We start from the raw sequence: 22,708 nt of genomic DNA, 5'->3' as shown, positions 1-22,708 counted from the left end.
AGCAGCGCTATCTTAGAAGGTACCAGCACGACGGGACCGTTGTGGCGATTCGTCAGGTAGATCTGTAGGTACATAGTCATCGTTTTGTCGCTTTGGTTTTTCCTACTGTGTTTCATCATATAGTCACTCTTCGGATAGTGACACGAGTTTCAAGGACTTTATCACTTGTCTGACAACAAAACAGCCGTGGAGCTCCTCGTTATGTGCTTTGCAGCGACTACTGGGTAGAGTGTTTTACGAATTCTGGATCCCCAAACGGAGACGCAATACATAGTATGCCGGACCTCGTGTAAGGCGGTAAAGTAACATGCCTGCTCTCTGTTCGCACAGCAGCCAGTGTGTTCGATACCAGCTATGTTCGAGTGGAAGGTGTCTTTCTTGAAGCGCCTTTGCTTGCTACGGCGCATCAGTTCGTGTGCCGATTAGGCGGTAGGATAACCTGTCCGTCATCTATGATGGTTTTGCCCAATAAGTTGGCTGCTAGAAGCAGCGATGTGCAAGTTGTATCTGGGGGGGTATTTTCTGACGGTTCGGAGTAATCAAGCCGCCTGGGGATTTCCACATATTTTTGCGAGTTGCTCACCAGCGTTCATAATGGTGTAGTGACTGAAAGAATTGACGTAATCAGCGGAGAAAGAACCGCTGTTGTATTCACAAAATGGGCGCATGATACTTGTTATTCTGAAGTAACAATCTTTTTTATGAGAACCGAACACTCACACGACCATAGGAAGCTCGACGCCTATTTAGCACAGGAAGCCTTGCCTAGTGTACGCAAAGACGACCACCGGTGCTGCCAGTTGCGAGTAGGCAGTACTTCATCCTTCCTCCCAGACGGCCAATACACGATCTAGGGAAACGCCAGTGAAATCGGGGTCGACCTCCTCCAGCTTTGGCAGTGTCCTCTTGTTCATCTTCGCGTCTCGGTACAAAGTCATAGCTGTTGCAACGAGATGTTTCCGGCGGTAGTCAACGGCAAGCTGTGAAAGCGTGGGTGGAAGAAAAGTAAGAACGCGACACTGCACTCCTTACAGTTTCTTAAGCGATGCCACAGGGAGATCCTCGCATACCAGCTGCAGGGCAACTCTTTTCTCCGCTCAAGGGCGCATTGCAGCACTTATGCCAGTGGGATCACGAGCGAATATAGAAAAACAGCTCGGACATAAATTTACTTCTCTGACCACCTAAACCGTAAAACGGATTAGGAGTGCTAGATCAGGTGCACGCCAAATTAGCCGAGATATTCAACAAACTGCTGGCGACGGGATCAACACGTGGTTAATGATGTCTGTGGCACGCAACTGTTAGTCTACTCAAGCAAAACCGACGAAACCGCTACTCTTCTAAATGATAACGACGCGCCGAGAAACACACAGATTGTCTTTGCGAGCATGTTGGTACTGACCGTTGCAATACCTGTCCGTGTACGCTGTGGCAGCGTTCTGCTTCCCCGGTTCGAGCTGACCAGATCCGTGACTGACAAATGAACCAGCACAGCGTCCCTTAGCCATTTCCACACCACAGATGATCTCGCCACGTTCTGGCAGAGATATCACTTTGAGTCGCACAATTCGTTCTGGTTCGCTAGCTACTGTTGAAGTAGGTTTCATTGGGAGCGCACATCGTGGCAGAAAGCCAAATGTCATGTACACGCTGTTCCGACAAGTGTGTCTTTGCTTACTGCCAGCCATCTTTCTAAAAGAAACAGAGGGGACGGTAGATCTGTTGCCCTTTCTTCACCATCGCTGGACTCCTCGATCAGTCGTTCGATATGTTGCAGCAGTGCGACATCTTGACGGGTCACTGTCTCCTGGAATGGAGGTGTGTGTCTTGCGGCTGATGCCAAGCAGGCACACGAATGGAACTGTCGCATTGTAAGAATCAAGTGAGACCAAGTGGCAGATCGATCTGCCTCCTACAATTGACTGTTCCGTGACATATCGGCTGGGCAAACGTCAAAAATTGAAATTGTGGACTGCTGGAAGTCTTTGCACCGCTTCAGCTTGAAATACTGCTTGAATTGGCTGTGTCGTGTCTCAGACCGTCATTTATCCAACATCACTGTGAAATACGCTGGAGGTGAGATTGTTCTTTAAGTTGTTTTATCTGCAATTGCGCTCGCACTCCTGAAAATACTGGCACGTCGCGCTGGCGATGTCTTCGTAAAAGATCTGAAGAGAAACCACTTGTAAAGATGTTCGGAATCACGTGTCAGTGATGCTTGTTTCTACCTGTAGGGTCGATATTCCCGATGCGGAGGAGCAGGGACGGTCCAATCTTGCTGCGGATCTTTTGCCAGTCCAGGCTGCTATCTGGTACCTTGGAGTTTACGCGCAGTGAAGCTGGGGACTCGCCAAGGAGGAAGAGGCAAGCCGCAGTTATTGAAATCATAGAAGGAACGGTTGGAATAAACATCTCTCCTGCAGCATTCACGTCACGAGCAAATGACAGAGTACCGACAGCATCGTCTCCGCTCACTGGAGCCGTCGCCAAGGAGTTAAGCGTAACGCGGGATGCAATCTGTGGAGCCGCGTCAAAAGCCACGAAATGAATCAGCTCTACCTTGGAAAGACGGAAGTTGGGATCCTCAATGTGTTACACCATCTGTGGCCAACGCCGAATCTGCCCTTTTCTATTCAGTGTGGTCTGGTGCGTACAACTGCCAAAGAAAGCGAAAACTCGACGAAAAATAGCTCTGATCGACAAAGTGAACGTAGGAAGATTCATAGGTATTGAAAAGAACGAGTTGCTACGTGAAAAAAAACGTTGCATGGCTCTATGGCAAGGAATATTCCGCAAAATCTCATGTCGATGTTCGATACCGGGGTAGATGATATAGCCACGTCCACACGACATTGCTACTTCCCTGGCAAACCTACAGTCTGGAAATTGCTCAGTATGACAAGCAAGAATTTCGAACCACATTGTATCGTCCTTACGCATTTCGAGGAGAATGTCTCCGAACTTGGAGACAAGAGTGTGAGTCGCTTTCTGGAACTTCACTTTGGCCTCAGCTTCTTCGAAGAAAACAGATGCATCGAGTGGCTCGTGTATTTCTTCTTCTTCGGCACCCGCATTTTCTCCAGCATCTCCGCCGTCAGTTTCAGTGTCTTCGTCTTCGTCGTCTTCATCAACTCCATTATAAAAATCGACCTCGTCCTCGTCACCAGCAGTCGCTAGCGCACCCTCTGTTGCGTGTTCTCTTTTCTCATGTTCATAGTCATTACCGTTCTTAGGTTTTCTCTCATACCACTTGTTCGCATCTTCACTTGTCCCAGTCTCACTGTTTACAAGAAAAGCGCTTGCTCCCTGTCTTCGTTCCATGTCGGCAACGCTCGGGTGGTGTTCTTCTCGTTCAGTGTGCCTCAGAGAATTTTCTTGTCGAATTCTCTGTCGCTCAGCTCTCTGTTTCTGTCTTGCCTCATGACGAAGCCTCTTCTCTTCTGCTACTGTGTCAAGACGAGCTTGTCTGCGGGCTTCTCTGTCTTCGTGCTCTCTTCGAAGTTTTGTTTCAAGTTCCTCAGCCACTCTTTTTCTCTCTGTCTCCACTGCCTCTTCGACTTCGTTTTCTTCTTCTTCTAGGGCCGCTTCAACCTGTGCACTGCGCTCCTTCAGCTTACCATCATTTACAGCAATTTCAGCCTGAATTAAAATGACAGCAGCAACATTTCGCATACAGTGAAAAAGAGACTGATGAGTGCGGAGGCACGTATCGTCGATACGAAACACTCATGCGATCGAGTCGAATACGTATGAAACCGGTTTTGGCAGATGGCTGGTTTCGGTCACACGACGCTTGGGAAAATGATGCAAATAACGAACGGCTCATTGTTAAAGGACTGCTGCATGCTCTAACAAAATGATGAACTGTTGCTCAAGATTCACCTGTTTACGGACGGCAGCCTCTCGCGTGCGGATGCATTGTTCTTTTACAACAGCGGCAAACTGGGCGAGTCGTTTCAGTTGTTCAGGAGATAGAGCATCTTGCAATCCGAGAGTATCGACGCACAAGACCATTTTCACAGTCCTTTTAACAAGCTCTGGCTCAGCCACTGGAACAGGAATTTCATCTTCTTCTGCCTCTTCACTCTCATCTTCCTCGTCCTCGTCTTGGTCGTTGTCATGCTCCGATGCCGCAGTGGAGCCTTTCCGTCCACGTGAGTCAGCGGAAGATGCTTCTTGCCGAGATTTTTCTGAAGGACCAGAAGCACAAGGAAACCGTCTCCAATTTTCTGATGAGATGTTACCCTCAGCAGGGGCAGGTTTAACCGTCGCCGCAGCACAAGAGTGTGTGCTCGTGAGCCCTGACAGTGTTGGTGGCTCGTTAAGACTGCTCCGTTCCGTTGAAAGCCACGGGTTTCCTGGATAAGTTCAAATCAACATCGTGCCGTTGTGTGTTGCAAAAGCCGGAAGGTGGCCCCTTTATAGAAGCGACGAACCTTTCTCTTGTCGTGCCCGCTCTCTTGCAGCGATGTGTTCTTTAATGAGTTTGTCGCGCTCCCTCACTTCCAGTAGGTAGTCCTTCATCCGGTCGACATTCTCTTTACATGCAGGATCGTCAAAAATTATCGGCACAGCTGCGAAACTTCCAGGCCGGGTCATTCCCCAAAATCTTATTTTTTCTTCTCCCATTGTGTCGGGAACGAAGAGGGTTTTCACTATCCGTCGGCTAGTGAAATTCTCAGACAGCTCCGTATGATTCCGACCCTCCACAGCACTTGCCTCTGGTTCAGCAGCACCATCACTGTCATCTTCCTCTCCTCTTTCAGCTGATTGTTCTTCATCATTTTGACCTCCTTCGGATTCCTCTGCTGGCTCTGAAAGTGCATCCCAAAGGACGCCTTCGTCCTGCACAAACGGGTTTCCCTCAACGGGTCGCGTTCCACGTTGCTAGCTCAGACTTCAAGTGGTACAAAACTGCAGAGAGCCTGGCTTTCAAGTGCAAAGCACATAAAAGGCTCAGGGAGAGAAACCAAAGGCCCGCCTCAAACAGAAATGCATCTAGTGAATTAGGTATACCCTCTTGATACCTTCAATTACCAAATCACTACGATTCTGCTGGGCAATGCTATTGCAGCAAAAGGTGCCCCTTCAGGAGTTTGTTCGTCTCTTCAAAGAAAACCCTGGAGAAATATTCAATATGTATGAGTTACAGCAAACGACCACCGCGTACATGATCCGATTAGGCGGAAATTTCCGGGTTAGTCTGTAAGCTTCTACCGCAACGCCTTCACTACCATTCGCACAAGGATCAGAGAGAAGAAGTTCAGACAATAATTGGCAGAAAATTTGTAAAACTGAAGTGAGACAGACTGTAGCATTGAGCTTCATGGTTCATCTTCGCGTCTCCGTTGCTAAGAAATGTTGCTGAGCTTGTACTGCTCACCTCCAAAAGCATGCAGTCGAGCAAGAATCTGCTGTTCTGGTCAGTGTAGACGTATTGCAAAACTGGACTCTGCCCGTCTTTGTCATGATGAAGACGTGTGACGTAGCACGCGCACACTGGTAGAGCCCTTCCGATGTAGTCAAGAATCTTCTGAAATACTTCTTCATCCATCCAATCAACCAACTGAAGCGACTCGAGGAATTCTCCGTCTTCGCGAGTGAGTCCGCGAGAATCGACTTTTGCTGCCTTTTCACTACGCCCTTTTTCCGCAACTTGCAGCTGAAGCTGTAAATTGTGGCGGCGCGTAGCCAACAGCTGGAATTGACACACACGGGCGCAAAAAGGTTTCATCTCACTTGTCCGATAAAGTCGAAGAAATGCCGTAGGATTGCGTGTCTCAAGGGCACCTCACGCCCTGTCCTGTGTTGTGTGACCTCACCCAAACCAGCAGAACAGCCGCGAACAGAGTCATGCAACTACCCCGCAAAAATGCAGAGATGCTGACACGGCTGCTGCCAATTAGTCAGCCATTCAGAGAGAGTACCTTTCGCTCTTTGATCTGAAATGTCTTTTGTTGTTCATGTGCCACATAATGCCGGAGCCACTGAACGAGATAACCGATAGCGTCTGGCAGGAAAGAACCACATCACAGCCGCAGAGAACACCAAAGTAACTTTACATGTCGTCGCCCAAGTGGAGGCCGGCGCATGCCTGCAAAAAGAGGTCGTAAAAAGGAGAGAAATCACGAAGGCAAAACGAAATGTTTATTTTCTCAGTCAGCATGTTGGTTGGGGAAGTCTCTGACTCTGTCCCACGCCGATGGCAAGTGAATGATAAATCTGATCGTTTTCGTATTCGGATTTGGCATCAAGGGTCGGTTTCAGACAGTGTGCTTCCCTACTGTTGGTGGCTTGGGGTCGTAGGTCTTTTTAGTTCATCTACTTGTAACGGTCTCAGTGGTTTATCTCCCTCTTGTTTTTATTCAAATTTCAGGATACATCAAATACAGTTCAAGTAACATGCCTATTATTCCATTTACATTCAAATGCGTATCTCATTTAGGAAACGCAGAAGACGCATAGGGGTCTGAATAAAAAGTACTACAGCCAATACGGTGCATATAAAAAATGCCCCGAAACTCACCCTGTTTAGTTGCTTCGATGTAACACAAGTTGCATCAGCGAGCTGACCGTGCGCTACACCGGATGCACCGTGGAGCGGAATGTATTTGTGAGAAAGGCAACGCTACATCGAAAGGGTGTTTCATACCTCGAGATCTTTCCTGGTATGCTACTTGTGGCAACGGCTGCCCTCTATCCTCTCTCAGTGGCTCCAATCAAAAGAAAAACTGAAGGGAGTGGTGTGATATGACACAGTGAGCAATGCTAATTTGTGAACTACGGAAGTCATAATCAACCTCAACGTGCATTCACCTGTCACCTTCAGCACTACTCACTAACCGAGCGGTTGTGTCTTCACCAATGAGGCGATGGCAAGAGATAAAGGTCGGCCGACGGTATTTTGTAGGTATGCGTTTGTTTCTTGCTGTATCGTCTTATGCTGCTCCAGAATTGTATCCAGAGATTGAGCGACTTGTCTCTCTCCGGGCGCCGCGGTGCTGTCATGTTGGTCTTCATTGTCACAATCGTTTACAGGCCCCGTCGATTCCTCCATCTTGTGCTATTAAATTAATATGAATAGGATCCCGTAGCACGTTTGCTGTACATCGCGCTCTTTTAAGGAAATGAAACCGCTCCTGCGCTCCAGCTTTTCATGGTGTTTATGCACGAGTAACACCCAGATCAACCAGAGCTTCTAGGCCCGTTGACAGCCTGGAGCTTTCCGTAGCCGGCACTAGGGACGGAAAATGTCCCAAGTGTGAGCAGAGGTGATGCCACTGCATCCAACCAGTCGAGTGCTTGTCAGCTGGATGGGTAACAGTCGTCACGCTGCGCAACCAAGAGCGTAGGACTTAGTACTACCACCTTCCGGTTGCAAGCGTAATACATTCCGCGTGAATCTAAGCAGAAGTAAATGCGATGCTCCTTTTGCAATTCTCAGCTGTCTGCTTGAGGGCACAGCGATTATATGGAATTTCCAGTTTGACCATATCACAAGCAACTGGCGCCTAATCATTGCATGCTGACCGCCCGTAAGAGTCTACACGTAGTTCAGAAGGTGTGAAACTGGGCTCATTTCGCAAAAGAGGGAAACACAGAGCATATTTACAACATCGGACTGTTAGAACGATGTTATGAATACATTATGCGCATGCACCGTGAACCATCGCCCCACATTACGAAAAATGTATAAACCTGCGCGGTTGAGTCATTTGTTAGAAGTCAGGATAATCAAAAGACACACGCGTTCTTGATAAAGTGTGATATTCACAGGACTGAAGCAAACCGCGCTAGGAATGTGGTCACCAGATATTACTCAGGCGTCAAATCTCAGGAAGCGTTTGTTTAGATGTCAAGCCAGTTTCAGTCAAATGAGTGCATTGCATTTCGTGAGAGCATTAACTAGAACACAATCGCGAACTACCGTTCCAGAAGGGTGGTACGAAGAATATAGGCTTTGTAGTTATGCTCGTCGCCCTCTGGCGTCTGCTACCGAGTGTAGTACTACCAGTCAAGTGGCGTTACACCCTCATCTCACGTGTAGTTGTGCCACTTGTGATCCTCTGTGAACGCTTGTTGATACAACATAACGATGTTTCATTCCTCTTCCGTTTCGAAGGTGAACATGCCAAGACAGAGGCGTCGTCAATCCGCACCGATTCAATACCTGCACAGCATTGCCGAGCTGACAGCCGGTAACACGGTTATGTATTCTCCCAGAAGTTGGAGGCATATGTCGTGGAATTTAGCCCGTACAGACGGTTATAGAGCAACAGCATGGCCGATGGAGTTTACCAGTTCCTTTTCCTGACAGACCCAGATGTGACCTGCGAAACATAAAAAATGAGCTGGAAAAGTCAACGCGCAGGTTGCACAAGAACGGCAGACTGGCGAGTACATAACCTATCTCCCACACCACAAGGAACTGCGCGAGACCTAAAGCTGATCAGCTCAGAAAACCCCGTACGAAGACGTTCTGCGGCCTTGGGTTGCTTCTGGGGGCTATATCTCCCATATGAGACTCGCGACTGTCCCTTCAAAAGACAATTTTTAAATTGGCGACACTTCCTGTTCTTGACCTCGAGCACGTGCAGAAATGGACGGGCGCTGCCGTATTGGTACACGAACCACCATTTGCAGCCAGAAAAATTTGACGTATCTCGGAGGTGGAACAAGAGTTCTCATTTGGGGTGACACAAATGTGATACGCCGTTCAACCGAGAGCCCATCTAGTGAGCAGTCCTCGCCTTGTCGCCCGAAAGGAGCACACCTTCGGTAAAGCACTCAACTCTTGTGGCTCGAAATGAGGAATGGAGCAGCGCATTCTCGTATGTACAGAAACCATCCCATACAGTACCGTTACACCAATAACGGTTCCTGGTGGAACAACTGTGGGTTAGCAAGTAAACGCTTTTGACACGGCTGTAATCGACGTGAGTTATCTGTGGTGACCCGAAAAGCCGTTGATGAGGTTGAAGAACATTTGCTACAGGGTGGTTGGAACAACGTCGTAAGCAGAATTGCTGGAATTGACGCATCGCTCGATGAGGATATACAGCAGCCCTGTCTACGCCGAATAGTGGAGTTGTTTTGCGTAAGTAGTATTGCAGGGTTCATGCCGGACTGTAACCCGAAGCAGTACATTGCTTCGATTCCTCTTCCGCTGTCCACCATATTCCTTGCAAAGTCACCTCACAGCGACATCCTTACTTCTGGAATCATAGCTGACGCACCACTGACCGTTTTACGCGTCGACTGCAGCGCGGAAGTATTGAGGAGCCTCCGTTCATTAGTATGGCTGGGCCTGCCATCTGCCCAAAAGTGCCTAACTGATTTGCCCAACTTGTATGGGACAATTAAGGTTTTTTGATTTATGTCCGAACGAAGCCACTAGTGACGTTCATTCAGAATGGCGTGACACGGTTATTTTGGGAGAAGTGGCTAGTTTCCGCGTTGACATCAACTGCCGTTCAGTCGCGCGTGTAGGCATTCCCGGTTGGCTGTAGTGCTGTCTTACCTGACGCCCCTCCTAACTGTAGGTGTGCTCACTGCTGGTAGTGTCCACATGCAAACCTCGAGAGGGAGCACGAGGTTGCTCCGTACGCGAAGGAGGATCAACCACCCGAGTTACCGGTTTTGTGGACTGACCTACGAGCCGACTTCGTGTTCAAGCAGAACGAAAACATCCAAAATTGATGTCCTTTTGAAGCAGCGTGTACCCTGCCACTACCATGCAATGGTGAGGCGCGCAACCCTCTCTTACAAGCAGTACTCGAACAGAGAATGCGACGTATACTAAGGATCCTGTTGGTGGATACTGTGGAACTAGAAAAACAATCCAGCAACAAACAAACAGGAAATGCTGGCACACTGCAGACGAAGACAGCGTCTTTAGAGAGGCCGCCAAGCGGCCCTGGTAGACACCGTACCCCGACGCTAGTTTCAAACGGGGCTGTCCACGCTGTTGGATGGGGAGTAACACAGGCGTCCATGCATGTCTGCTCTAGCGATGATGACAAACGCACCCAGGCCAGCTGCACCAGTCTGTTGAAACCGGCGGCACTGCGTTCGTGGTGAGCTAGGACTACAAATGCATTCTGTCGGGATTTTGTGTGTTTACTTCGGCGTATTGTTTCAGCCAGACCTTGTGTGACCAGACGGTGATGTTGATAGTTCTGTTGTTCGTGTTCATGCATCTAAAACGACCCCCTGAGAATCGGTGTCCTTCCGGATGCTGGCCCCATTCGTGGCAAGAGAGCGCGTGTAGATTCCTCACCGGTACAAGTTGGGCGTAACGATCGAGGTCAAAATCAGGGTAGAAGGAGGAGTTCACAACATAGTTTTGTTTTTGTGCGGTCGAATATTTACATGATGTCGCTGTCGGTTGTTACTGTTTTGAAATAACATTTTGGCTTCACGTCTGAGTGGCATAGATGCCATACGCTGTCGTTTCGCTCCTGCAGACAGCTAGTCGCAAGACAGCCCGCCGCTGTCAGTTGAAGCTTCGTCCGTGACTCGCCATGGAGTTGGTGTTGTGCTTTGTGATAATAACGATCTCTGGCGTCATTCGCGAGAGCTCTGCCCTTCTTTTACGGTCACCAACGAGCAATGATGTGTTTGGAGAGTTGGTGGCGTCGGCGGAACGTGCCCAGCCTCTGGCGACCCGCCTTACAAAACGCATATCAAGGTTGAACTTCAACGACCGCGAGGACGACTTCTGGGAAGACCATGGAGACGCTTCCTGGAACAATTCCTATACGTTGGTGAACGGCAGGACAACACTAGGTAGCGAGAACCGACGAAGACCTGCCAGTCATTCTCTGATCGAAAGACCCTATTACCGTGATGGGAGGTTGTCACCCGTTTTAGGTGTTCAGGAACGTAGGGGGCGCAGTGTTCATTCGTATCATGAAGAACCAGTTTCCTTTTTCGATCAGCGTGCTTTTGATGAGTATACCTTCAGAAGAAGATCACAGCTTCATAGACAACGGGCACGGGCCGGACTGCGCTCAAGAATAAAACAGAATGTGAGACGACTCTGGAGATCGGCCAGAGGCGCCGTGGGCGGGTGGGGTAGGCGAGTACGACGAAAAATCGGGGATTTGTTCGTTGGGCACTTGATGCCCCAGCTGCGGAGGCTACGGTTTTGGGACCAGGGCCTCCCACCGGTAGTTCCGCCTTTGATAGGCAACGAGCCGGGGCAGGCTTCTGTCGCACTGGTGGCGGAGCGCATGGAAGCTGGCCTTCGCGAGAAAGCACTCACGGAGAAAAACCCCACTGAAGCCCAACAAGCGGTCGGGACATACCTGATAAACTCCGCCGAAAATACGTGGTTTATCAGTAGTCCGGGTGGCCGATACATCTTGTTAAAAAAACGTGGCTTCCTTGGTGGTGGCGGCTTTGGTCTTGTGTACCATGTTGAACATCCCACCACAGGGCAACCATTCGCGCTGAAGATATTTGTTCAACGGGTGATGAACAATGAGGTAGGGGATAAAATATCTGACCTGATCGAGGATGAATTTGGAGTCATGAAGTACTTCCCCCCCGAATGGACGCCTGCGCGCATGTACTCGGAACTCCGGTTTATGGTGCCACTTCTAAAGCTCAGAGTTTTAGGAAAGCCCGAATTCCAGGATGTGCGGAACCATTTGCGTATATACAGTGTTTGCGCCCTATTTCCGAAGGCGCAAGGAGACTTAGAAGAAGCTGTTGTTTTACTTGCAGACATGGACAGAACAAACGCTTACAACATTCGTATGAGCTGTACGATTCAAATGGTCAAACTACTTGCAAGATTCCACGCGTTTGAACTTGTTCATGGCGATGTGAAACTGCAAAATTTTCTTGTTGATAAATCGGGATTGCTTCTACTTTCTGACTTCACTCAAATTCTTCGTACGAATGAGAGACGCTATCCACCTGTGGTAACAGTGATTTACATGTCTCCAGAAATAGCGACCTGTATGATCACTCGCTTGCGGAATGCTATTCCATACACGCCTCAGATAGACTCGTGGATGCTAGGAATATCCTTGTATCGTTTGTGGTGTGGTAACTTCCCCTTCGGAATGACTCTGGACGCCACCGCACTGCAGGTGGCTGGAATTGTAATCAGGTCTTCTGCGTCGTCTCTTGACTTCGCCAGTTGCCACGACATTCCAGAACAGTTCCGCGAGATGATAGTGGGATTTCTACGCAAAACACCTGGTGTTCGACTATCTCCACAACAGGCGCTGGAGCAGTTCTCGTTACTCAACTGGAAAGGACCATCCCCGGCATCGGATACGGCTTCCGAAAGTGAACCAGTCAGTACCGAGGAGGCGGCTTTATTACAGAAGGAGTAATCTGATGCGGTCAATGCAACAAGAAAGGACGGTCGGTGTGACATAGTGAGGTACTGCCGTCACTTGTGGTAGGAGTGGAACCCTCGCCAAAGCAGTCTAAATGCCTGTCCATCAACGACAAACTGCCGCAAACGGTAGAGCGAAGTCCGACAGCGAAAAGAGCGAAGTCAGGCATCGCAGAAAGAAGAGGCATCTGGATTGGGGGTCGCCATTCGTTCTATTGCTTCCATGGACGGATGCTCCATATATCCGTGATCTCCAGCGAACACTCGAGGTGACAACATTGTAACTCTTTCCGTGGATCCTTGTGCCCATATGCTGCGGATGTTTAAAGTCACATGCGAAGACAAATCTTTTTTTTTTGCTTTGAAACTGCTCCCTAGAACCGCGAAGGTTGCAAGGCATCATGGAAGCGGCCGCCTTCAGATTTCTGATCCGCTCATGCATTCACGTGGACATGCCCCTGTAGACTACGCCACATGTACCACTCGATCCCTGTCACTATTTCACGCTTCTGCTCTTGAAACGGCGATTGAAACTGCGACAGAAGTTGTTGGTTTGCCATTTTGTATCCTATGGAGCTTATGAACACATTCTTCTAGTCCTTTCATTTATCCTAGCGAATGCCTTCATGCATTGCTAAAAGTACAATCGCAATCCAGCAACCAGCTTCGCGGACTTACAGTTTTGGCGGCTTCGTACATTTGTGGCGAAGACAAAAGCGGAGACCTCAGCGTATCACATTCGTTCTCTATTTGCAATGAGAAGAGACCTGAGGTTCAAACGGTCGTGCAGCCCTGTAGTATGCGTGGGTGTTTCCAGTCGTTGACTGCTTGGTAATATGAACTCATGGCAACGAAGAACCAATTGGTTACTACTAGGTATAGGAAGTGGCAGCTAAATCGCGGCGTGCACGGTATCGTGCTATAAAGACCCATTTTTTCTTTATTTTGTAGATTTTTTTTTGAAAACCGAAGATCATAACTTTGTTAATCAAGTAGACGGTGCATCCTCAACAGTCATCGTCGCGAGAAGTTGTGCTCATCACCACGTCGGCTTATCTAAATGTGTCGATCCACTGAAACTGCAGTACGATAGGCTTCACCACTAATTCCGTGTTGGATAGTGATCCCTAGCACGCCTCCAACAAATTCGGATTCTTATTCCTAAGACACCAGTGGCAGAGTTGAAAAACCCTGATGTGTCACATGCGGGCTCAACCCATCAACCGTGTGATTTACCGACGCCAGAACCGAAAATGCCGCGAATCACTACTACCTACTGGCGCCGTCAAAATCTGTTGATACAACGTTAATCCTGGAGGATTCAAGTCTCTACGGAAGCCTTCCCTGTCGCAGCTCACCCATGCTAAGATCCACGTTAGTCCCAGCCCTGGATAATACAAATAGCACTGCGTAGTGACCGCGGGTGCTGCACCGTCACACTGCCTTTGGCCGTTGTGTCTCTGAAACTCGTTCGATCGGGCGTCATCGCTGAGTGGTTACATTTACGCCTAACACTGGAGTGGGAAGACTGACGGAGTCGCCTTCTGGCAACCTGCCATCTCACTGATACGAGCCACGAAATACATCCCAACACAAAGGTAATCAAAACGTGACGTGGACGTTATGCTTATAGCGTCATCCTTTCCGAGCTCCCTGCGCCTTTAAAGCTTCCTCTCCGTCAGTCACATCTACTGCATGTGCTCTCTCAGCAGCTCGTCGGGGTAAAGTCGCCTGTGCAGGATTCGCGCGGCGTTTCCGTATATGCAAAGTCATTCCATCAAAAGCTGCTAGCACTCGAGGAGGAGAGCCGTGGTCGCTGGCACAGTTCTGGCTCGTCGTTGCATTCCGTGGTACACAGTCCTGCCCACCCTCTTTTTGAACGTTATCAAATGTTGCCTGGCAAACCGACCTCTCAGCATTTAACATTGCATTCCTGAACATAAAGATAGACTCGTAGCACTAAAAAAGATTGACGTAAACACGAATTCAGATTCGTCGACTGTTCTCAGAATCGGGAGAACACTATCACGCTGCACATCAACTACTCCAATTCCATTGGTATTAGCACAGCACAGTGCCAATTACTATCTTCAGGCTTTGGGCATGCCTTGAAGTTCAGCAAAGCAAGTCCTTCTATGGGAGGTCACCCTGTAGATCATTTGAACAATCTGTCGTCTTTCAAGATATCTCAGTTGCTAATGAGACTTACAAAGCTTCCTGTTCGACGCTTTTCATCAAAGCTACAGACGTAAGACTGGCATCTCCTTTGAAGCGCTGGGAAAAGTGAGTCAGGACGAGCCGCTGGGCACCGGCCCGACCAGCAAAGCTGTCCGCACACAGCGCAAATCGCAGCACATGTGGATGCAGAGACGGTAGAGTGGGTCGCCTTCTCGACAATGCTTGAGACGGCTAGACCGAATGTGGGTGACCATCAATCCTGTACCTCCCAAATTAGTATTCCCTTTCTGAAATTATTTAAATTTACAAACTCTCTGAGGCCCTTGAGTCCTTTTACGAGGCCCAGCTAAGGAACAATCTGAAACATAAGTCTACGTAGCTTGCCTTACTCGCCGGCCATGGCGGCAGTCGAATGCCCTCTTGCAAAAGCCTCTTCGTCCAATGCAGTCCATTTTCGTTTCGATCGTGTTCTAACTCCTGGCACACTCCCACAGGCTGGGCCGGCGCACTCCCCTGCAGCATCCTTTCCAAGATTGGTGTGGTTCGGCTTTGTCTTGCCCTGCTCTATGAAGCGTCCTGGCCATGCCTTGTCGCCGTCGTAGGGCAGATAATCATTAATGAAATCGTCTTTCCCGTCTACACCGAGTCCGTTGTCTGGGACCCCGCCAGATTCGCTCAGAGTGCTTTCGTGAATCTGAAGACACAGGCCAGCGCAACAGCCCACCCACTCATGAGACTGCCGCCTCGATTACGGTCAGCCACTTCCGTTTGTTCGCATCTTCCAGTTTTACTCCTTTCACAGCTTCACGGCGGCTACAGACGTGATCGCAACGCAGTGCAGGCACATCTGAGCATAGCGCCGAGACGCTGTCAGACACGAACCGCGAAGCCGCCGACAGTATCGCAGTATTTCCAGTTACGAAAACTGGCACTCACGCCTGCTGCTTGTTTGTTTGTATGTGCGAGTAATATGTGAGGCAAACACGAGTTGAGTCGCGGTACGAGGTACTACATATGAAAACCTTGTCGCCCCATCAACCGTCTGTAGACTCGCGCCCGGCTTCGTGACAACTCAACTCAACGTGGTGAAGCTGATGTACAATGAATGCAGCACTAGTTCTACGAAGCCAGGCGCACAGCAACAGTTTAAAATGAGGCAAATTGAGCTGCGCACGATGAATGCTCAAACAGCCTGAAAACACCTAGGTTGAAACTTGCCATCATATCACAGCCTTTTGCAAACTGCTCGATGAGAGATGCGTCGCATGTGTCCACGCAAATGCAGAGTTTGCGGAGATGATGTGCTTCCTCTTCAAAGGCGTCACTGTAGTCTATTCGAGTGCCATCCGGAAAAGTGAAGGAATCTCCGGGCTGAAGGGCTGCTAGCAGCTGCAAAACGCACAACGGCATGCGTTTTGAATGGATGTTCATAAACGTTTGCGACGGTGAACCTTAGCATTGGCTACGTACCACACCAACTGTTTTTGCTTTGTGACTAAACTCTAAACGAAAGCACGGTTGCACGTCGGACGCGCGAGCGACCGCCACACTCTTACTGTGGAGCTGTCAAGAACTAAAAATACATATGTGGGACGAAGTATCTTGCAAAACTGGACTTGCTCTCGAGGCAACATATGTTTGTCACGTCCACTTCCGTGGTGTTTTGTGTTTGAAAAGAACCACCACCACCTGCTGTCTATCTCCCGTGTTCTACGCCACGCCGACTGCGGGGAACGACACCGGTTTTGCTCCTACCGTGGATCGTTGCGCTGAACGATGTACCTCGCTTGCTCGCTTTACTGTGAGAGGCGATAAATGAGTAGGAATCCAACAGCAGACAGAAGGTGGGCAAAACACATCGAAACAATGTCAGTATGCTACAACTTTCATCATATTTCGCACCGGAGGGTGTTCGTTCCTACTTTAAAAACTGCCTTAGGCTGACCCCTCAAGGCAGGCCATTCAGCAAGCGCGTGAAGGTTTCGCTGTACGACTGGCTCAAGAGCAGCAGCACGCAGGCGTCGTCGCGTCCTCCCCAGCTCTTCTACGACGTAACCAACAGTAGGAACGTTGTGCTGAACCCAACAGCCACACACGCACACCGCTGGAGAGACGCGTTATTGAAGGACGAGGGAAGTATAGGGAAGGTTGGATATTTAAGTAGTTCCTGTAATTCTTGTCAACGCTTACCCGGATAGGAACGGCCAAGACCTTGGTTTCCCTATCACTGAAGACCTCGTATGATCCATTGGCCGACGGCCACAGATCAATTCCCCCCTCCGCTTCGAAGGGAGCTCTGCAGCGGTGTGATGGCACATGGCAGAAAGAAGCAAATTGAGAGCGATTAAGCTTGGAGGTTCTGCTAGAGGAAGGGTTGAGATGTCACAGTAACAGCCGAAGCAAAGTGTTCACGCCATAAAGAGCGTTTTCGAGGTGTCAGTTGGTCGTGACGTTGGACATCACAAAGATTAACTCATGCCTCACAGACGCTTGCGGCAGACAGCACCTGGGATACAGGGATTGTACACATGTGTCCGCTAAAGAAAACGACTTTACTTGGGAAGCTCTGGAAGTGTCGGATGGGAGCACCGACGACCGTGGTGAAGACACGGCACACCCTTGAGCTCGTGAACACGGTAACGCGCGCATCGTCGAACGTGAGTCCCCTGCAGGAAGAAGAGTGTTACATGAGACCAACATTGGAGACGCTGTCCACTGCACTTGCCCGTTCTCTTCGCAGATTAGAGTATATCCGGAGAACAAAGAGCTGGTGACAGTGAAGCTGGAGTCATCGTCCAAGGAAGACCGGCATTGCCGTCTCTGCCTCGTGGAGGGGTACTAAAGGGTACTCCTGTTTGACACATCCAACGGACGAGCACTGGCTGTGGGACCCATTCTTTCCTGTGGAAACTGAAGCTTCCAGACACGAGAAACATTTATATACAAGCTGTACAAATATCATGATATTCACATAGGTAGTCCCCTTCCTCATGTTAGCCTGTAGAATTCTTACTACAAAGATTGCCCGCAGCAGGTTGCGGAGGCCCTCGGGGCCAATAATGTCGACGACAGGCATTCCATCGCTCGCATCGTCGTTTGGTGCGGTGGCTTCCTGGCACTTTCTCGCCCGAGAGCTGTCTCGTGTTGTTCTCCCCTCCTGCTTGTGGTCTGTCCTGGGAGCCCTTCTTCCCTCGACAGGGGAGTTTGACGCATCGATGCAGCTTGGCCTTGGCTCGCCTGTGTCGCCGCAATCACTAGAGGGTTTTGAGCTTCCCTGAAACTTTGATGCCGTTGCCTCGGTAGCCTCACGCTGCAACAAGGCCCCGGCAGCCACTTGTGAAAGAAGCGACGGTATTCCCAGCGAATGGTCGCCGTGCAAATGCGTGACAAAGATCTTCCCAATGCGGCTCACTCGCTTCTGCGCAAACATGGGGACATTCAGATCAGATGCAGCTACTACGGGTGGCCACCACAGGTGCCTAAATTACTGTCATCTCGACAACAGCAGCAAGACCTACCATGCCGCTTGCAGGCTTTGTCGCTGTCAAATTCCATTCTGTAATAAAATTTTCGCTGACCTACTCTAAAGAAGGAGTCTTCGCGAAGGATTCATAGGCGTTTTGCTTCTGAGCAGTTACCTTCCTTGCGGTTTGGAGCGGCGCCGCAGGTCGTGTTCCCTGTCTCTCATCCACCTGTTGCTCGGTATCACCCCCTTCCCCTGGAGCAGCTCTGTCAGCAACCGCAGCACCTGCAATAGCTACAGCCGCTGCATATGAGGGCTGCACCAACAACTTTTCCAAATCTGCTTGTTTTCGCTGAAGCGCAAGTTCCCGTAGTCGGCGCTTCTTCGAGTTTACCAATTGTGCCGGTTGACTGGAGTGTAACAAAGTGCCACCATGAGAAGGAGACAAGAGATGAGGACGCATCCACGAAGTACTGGTCAGCTTCTCCAGAAAAGGAGAGAACCGCGGTCGAACAACAGAGGATGGCTGGGGAGGGAAAGCTGTAGCCGAAGCACCGCCACCACAGTCAAACAGCCAAGAGACCCCGTCACCTCGACTGAACAGAATAGCTGAGGTATTACGGGTCACCTGAATCAGCACACGAAAAAACCAAAAGCCTGAAGAGTCTTTCTTGTCCCGTTGCTCTGAATCGCCGATTTCTTCTGGCTGCCGTGATCTGGCCATGACACCTCCGCTGTCTGTGCCACATGATAGATAGTTCCCTGCCTCGGGCTCCTCGCCAGTTCCAGTTTTTTCAGAGCAAACATTTAAACTTACAGATGCTTGCATGGCGCCGGTGCCTAGAAACCGCAAAGTCCAGCTGCCTTTCGACGTCTCGCCAAGCTCCTTCATGAGCTCCTGCCGATCCACCATCAGTCGATGCTTGGTGACGTCGAACCATACGCAGCTTTTGCCTGTTGTTGATGTTTCTGAGTTATTTTTCTCGCCTGTTATCGATTTCCCCACACCTGCGCGTTCGAATGCTGTCGCAGAATCCTGTGTTCCCTGTATCTCCTTTTGTTTGCTTGTACGAAGGCCAAGAAGGTCCCGCGCAGCATGCTTGAATTTAGACACCGCCTCTTTCACTACTGGAGGCAGGCCAAGCGTAAGACCAGGGATCCATTTGTTGCGGCTTTGAGCCCTCTCGTTCTGTGTCACTGTGTTGCCATTTGCTGTTTCAGCAGCTGGTTTTTCAGAGCGACAGGAAAATGAGTTCACTTCTTCCTTGCTCACTTCGTTCCCAACGGACTGGTGACCGTCGGCTTGAGAATGTTCGTCTTTCAAGAATCTTTCGCGCTGGACAGGCGCGTCGAAAGAGCGGAGCAAACCAGTGCAGTGTTGAACTGCTTCCACAACATCCGCAAAAGCTGCTTCGACTGTCTCTACCGTAACTGCTGGTCTGAGGGGGGCAACCGGCTGCGGCCCAGACGAAGAGCGCCTCTTTCGTCTCGTCGACGCTTTGCTTGCAATGGTGACACAGGAACGTTTTGCTTGGGACCTTTGTCGCTCCTCAGCCACGTGCTTGTCACATGCCGCTTTCTCTTTTTCCTCCTTGCTTTGTACGGAATCGTGGATAGGCAAAGCAGCGCGAGAGCTAGCGAGACACAGCGTTCTGACTTTTCGTCTCCCGAACTCCCCACGCCGACACTCCAGTGACAGCAGCGATCCTGTGACGGCCAACTCAGACACATGCAGTTCCGCTGGCGTTTCGCCTTGGTGAGCACGGTTCGAATTCAACGAGGTGACACCCCTCTCGGCGCCTCTTTCCGTGTCGTGATTACCCTCATTGCCCCCGGTGCGGCAACCGGAAGGTGTGCAATAAGCGACACAGAAAGGTGAGGAGAGCTGGAAAAGGTTCTGCTTGTTAACGCAGATGTTCCGTGGTCTGGAGAAGGCCGACAGACGGGGGAAATGTCGGGAGAGAACTACTCCGGTTTTCGGGATGGCGAAAGTCGAGGAGCTGTTGTAGCATAAATGACGTGCTGTAAGCATCCAAGGCGATGCCACTAGAAATCCTAGAATACGGCCGGATGACAGGAGGTCCTTGAGCTTGCGACGGTAGAAAAGACCGTGAAACGAGTATGTCTTCGCCTTGCGAACCGAGCGGAGAGAATTAATGAGGTTTCTGTTCTCTGCAAACGCCTCCAGATCTTCCTTCAGTCCTAGCTCTTCAGGCTCCGTTTGGCAAACGGGCCACAGACTGACGGACAATTGTGACAGCAATGCCGCCGGAACCGGCGGCTGTGACTCATGGTGAGGCACGGAGGGAAAAAGAAAGCTGCGGTAGGAAAAGCCGGGACCTCTTCGGAAGAAAAGGGCCGCACACAGGCACCCCCTTCCATCGAATCCCGATAAATAAAAACAAAGTAGAGCCCAAAGCCACCACTCAAGGAACAAAGCGCACAATGTGAGTCTGCGGCGTAAAGAAATAAACGTCCTATAGACTGATGGATGTCCACCACGCCGCAGTTTGTCTGAGGGAAACGGCCGCTGCTTTCCCCCGAGAGATGGCGCCGGAGAGGCACCGCAGCGACACATGGTAAAAAGCGGTTTCGCGGTAGATCAATCACAGGGATAATTCCATTTTTCTAAAAAGGTCGAAGGCACATGTAGAAAACACACAGGGCCACCATCCCCCGAAGCTGCAAAACTCTGCGTACGCCCAGATTTTGACAAAAACATGCTAGGCACGGTTCCACTGCCAGCCCCCAGACATCACGTATTTCGCATCGACACTCCAAGCTTTCTCATGAAAATGCCCTGTGAAACCGCACGAGGCGAGCCACAACGAATTGATGACAGCGATACATTGCCACTGAAATCCGGCGACCCGAGGGGTGAAAAGCGAAGCTAAAGCGCTAAGGTATGACAGAAATGAGCGTCTTTTGATTTCCATTCTGTCTAGTAAGGAAATTGTCAAAGGACCACCGACACTCGAAGCGCACACGCATTGTGTTTACTAGGACAGTAGGCCACACACGGAGGGACCACGGCGGTAGAAACGCGAAATGTCACAGGATATCATCAGATCCAACAGTTCAAAAGTGAGGTCGGTGAAAATTATGTCTCTCTGAAGAGGATACGTAACCATTTAAAGATTTAAATTGGTGACCCTCGTGGTGCGGCCGGCTTCAGCTTGTGGCAGCCGGTCGGATTTGCCGGTTTGTTTCGCTAGCGGTTCAAAACATTATTCCACTACGCAAATACGAAAAGAAAGGTTGGGCCGGCCAGAACGAGGCGCGAGAAGTTCTGAACGCGAGAATGCTCTACAGTCGACAAAATAGTAAATATGTAGCTGAGCCAGGTGGCGCGGCGAAGGCGCATGCAGTCCCGAGCAAGACAAGAGCCCGCGAGGATAAATGAGGGCTAAATTACACGCTGGCTACAGCACTCCTGCATTTCACAGAAACGAAATATCCTTGCATTCATGACACTGTTGTTTGCAACTCAATGGTTTCTTGAACTACCGAGTATCACTAGAAGAGCGAATTCCAGCATAATCTAGCCAGGCATGTGTCTCCCGAGTGCAGTAAGACGTCCCAGCGGCGGTTGGCCCTCAATTGTACCAGTGGTTAAGAACGGACGTGAACCGGCACTATCAGTGACGGCGTTTAGTTTTCTTTGGGTATGACAAATACAGTGTGTAGATCCTGCTGATGAGAGATGGTCAGAGTGGGTTGGGAATGTGAGGCAGCTTCCGTGGCAGATTTACGGTCTGTTCCGGACTGGTGGCCGATGAGCCTTCTGCTCGCCCCAGTGCGTACGTCTGACAAAAACGTCTGGAAAAGGCGCAGATTCGTCATAACCATGAGACAGCACCGTATTCAACTGCTCCCGAGGTCGGCGAACTCGATGGAAAATGCCTCGTTGTGGTGTGGGTTTCTTCCGGCTCCTACATGAACTTAGAGCTGTGGACCTCGACAACGCCCCCCTAGGCGTATCGACTCGCAGCAGTTTGCACAAGGGCCTTTGCGTCTCTGCAACGGGGATTCTCTGTGTTGTGATCACGCTAGTGACCCACTTCTCTTAGTTTCGCGTTCGAGGATTGTTTCCCTTTCGCTTGGTCTTGGGTACGTTGCCAGCGTTCCTGCATCTGTGTGCACGCAACACAATACTAGCGTATTACCGCTTCCCCTTAAAGGACTCTCCCGTGAATTCCACGTAGCAATCTAGTTCGACTGCACCATTTGCTTCACTTAAAGATCCTATGTCAGTTGCTGATGCACGTCTCGGTTGAAATACAAAAGACACCTGATCTCACTCAACACCGTGTGGCCTTGATACTATTACCTCAAGTCACATCACTTGGGGTTTTTTCTGTCGTGTATTACTGATTTCACGGAAACAGAAGTTACCTTCCCTCATGAACTGCTAGTGTGATCAGAATGTAAAAGAATTCCGAACAACGGTGCCGGCGTCGATGAGAAGTCGAGGTGAAATTTATCTTGAGTGCCCTCACTAACCACTGAATGCTTGTGAGGTGAGTCTTGCGAAACCAAACAAAACTTAGAATTGAGCTCCTGCTGTCAAGACGGCGTGCTTTCAACAGTTGTCAACCGTTTGTAAACGTATTTTGCCCGGTAAAGTGAATGAGCAATAAGGGTGCTATGTTGTCATTGAGTGTCATGCACTCAAGCGTGTTTACGCATAGATCCCTCAGTGCAGCGTG

The 22,708-nt window shown here is 49.9% G+C and overlaps 4 protein-coding genes across 4 annotated transcripts; 1 reads left to right on the top strand and 3 right to left on the bottom strand.

Moving 5' to 3' along the window:
• Positions 1-2,058: 2,058 nt before the first annotated feature.
• Positions 2,059-4,632, bottom strand: TGME49_258570 (hypothetical protein; the record flags this gene model as incomplete). The annotated part of the gene is made up of 5 exons (XM_002365030.1): positions 2,059-2,171; positions 2,232-2,420; positions 2,940-3,642; positions 3,886-4,193; positions 4,440-4,632. The coding sequence occupies 5 exons, from the start codon at positions 4,630-4,632 to the stop codon at positions 2,059-2,061; spliced, it is 1,506 nt and encodes a 501-aa protein (XP_002365071.1).
• A 1,277-nt stretch (positions 4,633-5,909) lies between these two features.
• TGME49_258575 (Dpy-30 motif protein) lies at positions 5,910-7,060 on the bottom strand (the record flags this gene model as incomplete). Its single annotated transcript, XM_018781184.1, has 2 exons — positions 5,910-6,013; positions 6,847-7,060. The coding sequence occupies 2 exons, from the start codon at positions 7,058-7,060 to the stop codon at positions 5,910-5,912; spliced, it is 318 nt and encodes a 105-aa protein (XP_018637019.1).
• A 2,978-nt stretch (positions 7,061-10,038) lies between these two features.
• Positions 10,039-13,035, top strand: ROP17 (rhoptry protein ROP17). Its single transcript, XM_002365031.1, has one exon. The coding sequence runs from the start codon at positions 10,527-10,529 to the stop codon at positions 12,351-12,353; it is 1,827 nt and encodes a 608-aa protein (XP_002365072.1). The 5' UTR covers positions 10,039-10,526; the 3' UTR covers positions 12,354-13,035.
• Positions 13,036-13,647: 612 nt separating this feature from the next.
• TGME49_258590 (hypothetical protein) lies at positions 13,648-20,577 on the bottom strand (the record flags this gene model as incomplete). Its single annotated transcript, XM_018781185.1, has 10 exons — positions 13,648-14,291; positions 14,568-14,684; positions 14,926-15,230; positions 15,755-15,925; positions 16,459-16,611; positions 16,727-16,832; positions 17,093-17,202; positions 17,550-17,954; positions 18,175-18,627; positions 18,817-20,577. 10 exons carry the CDS (start codon positions 20,575-20,577, stop codon positions 13,994-13,996), a joined length of 3,879 nt encoding a protein of 1,292 aa, XP_018637020.1. The 3' UTR covers positions 13,648-13,993.
• Between the last annotated feature and the right edge of the window lie 2,131 nt (positions 20,578-22,708).

The sequence above is a fragment of the Toxoplasma gondii genome, chromosome VIIb (assembly GCF_000006565.2).
Source record: "Toxoplasma gondii ME49 chromosome VIIb, whole genome shotgun sequence".
NCBI lineage: Eukaryota > Apicomplexa > Conoidasida > Eucoccidiorida > Sarcocystidae > Toxoplasma > Toxoplasma gondii.
This window is presented reverse-complemented; position numbering and strand designations above follow the sequence as displayed.

What these genes read in the sequence shown, in the direction of transcription:
- ROP17 (XM_002365031.1), top strand. Translation starts at nt 10,527, where the DNA reads ATGGAGTTGGTGTTGTGCTTTGTGATAATAACGATCTCTGGCGTCATT.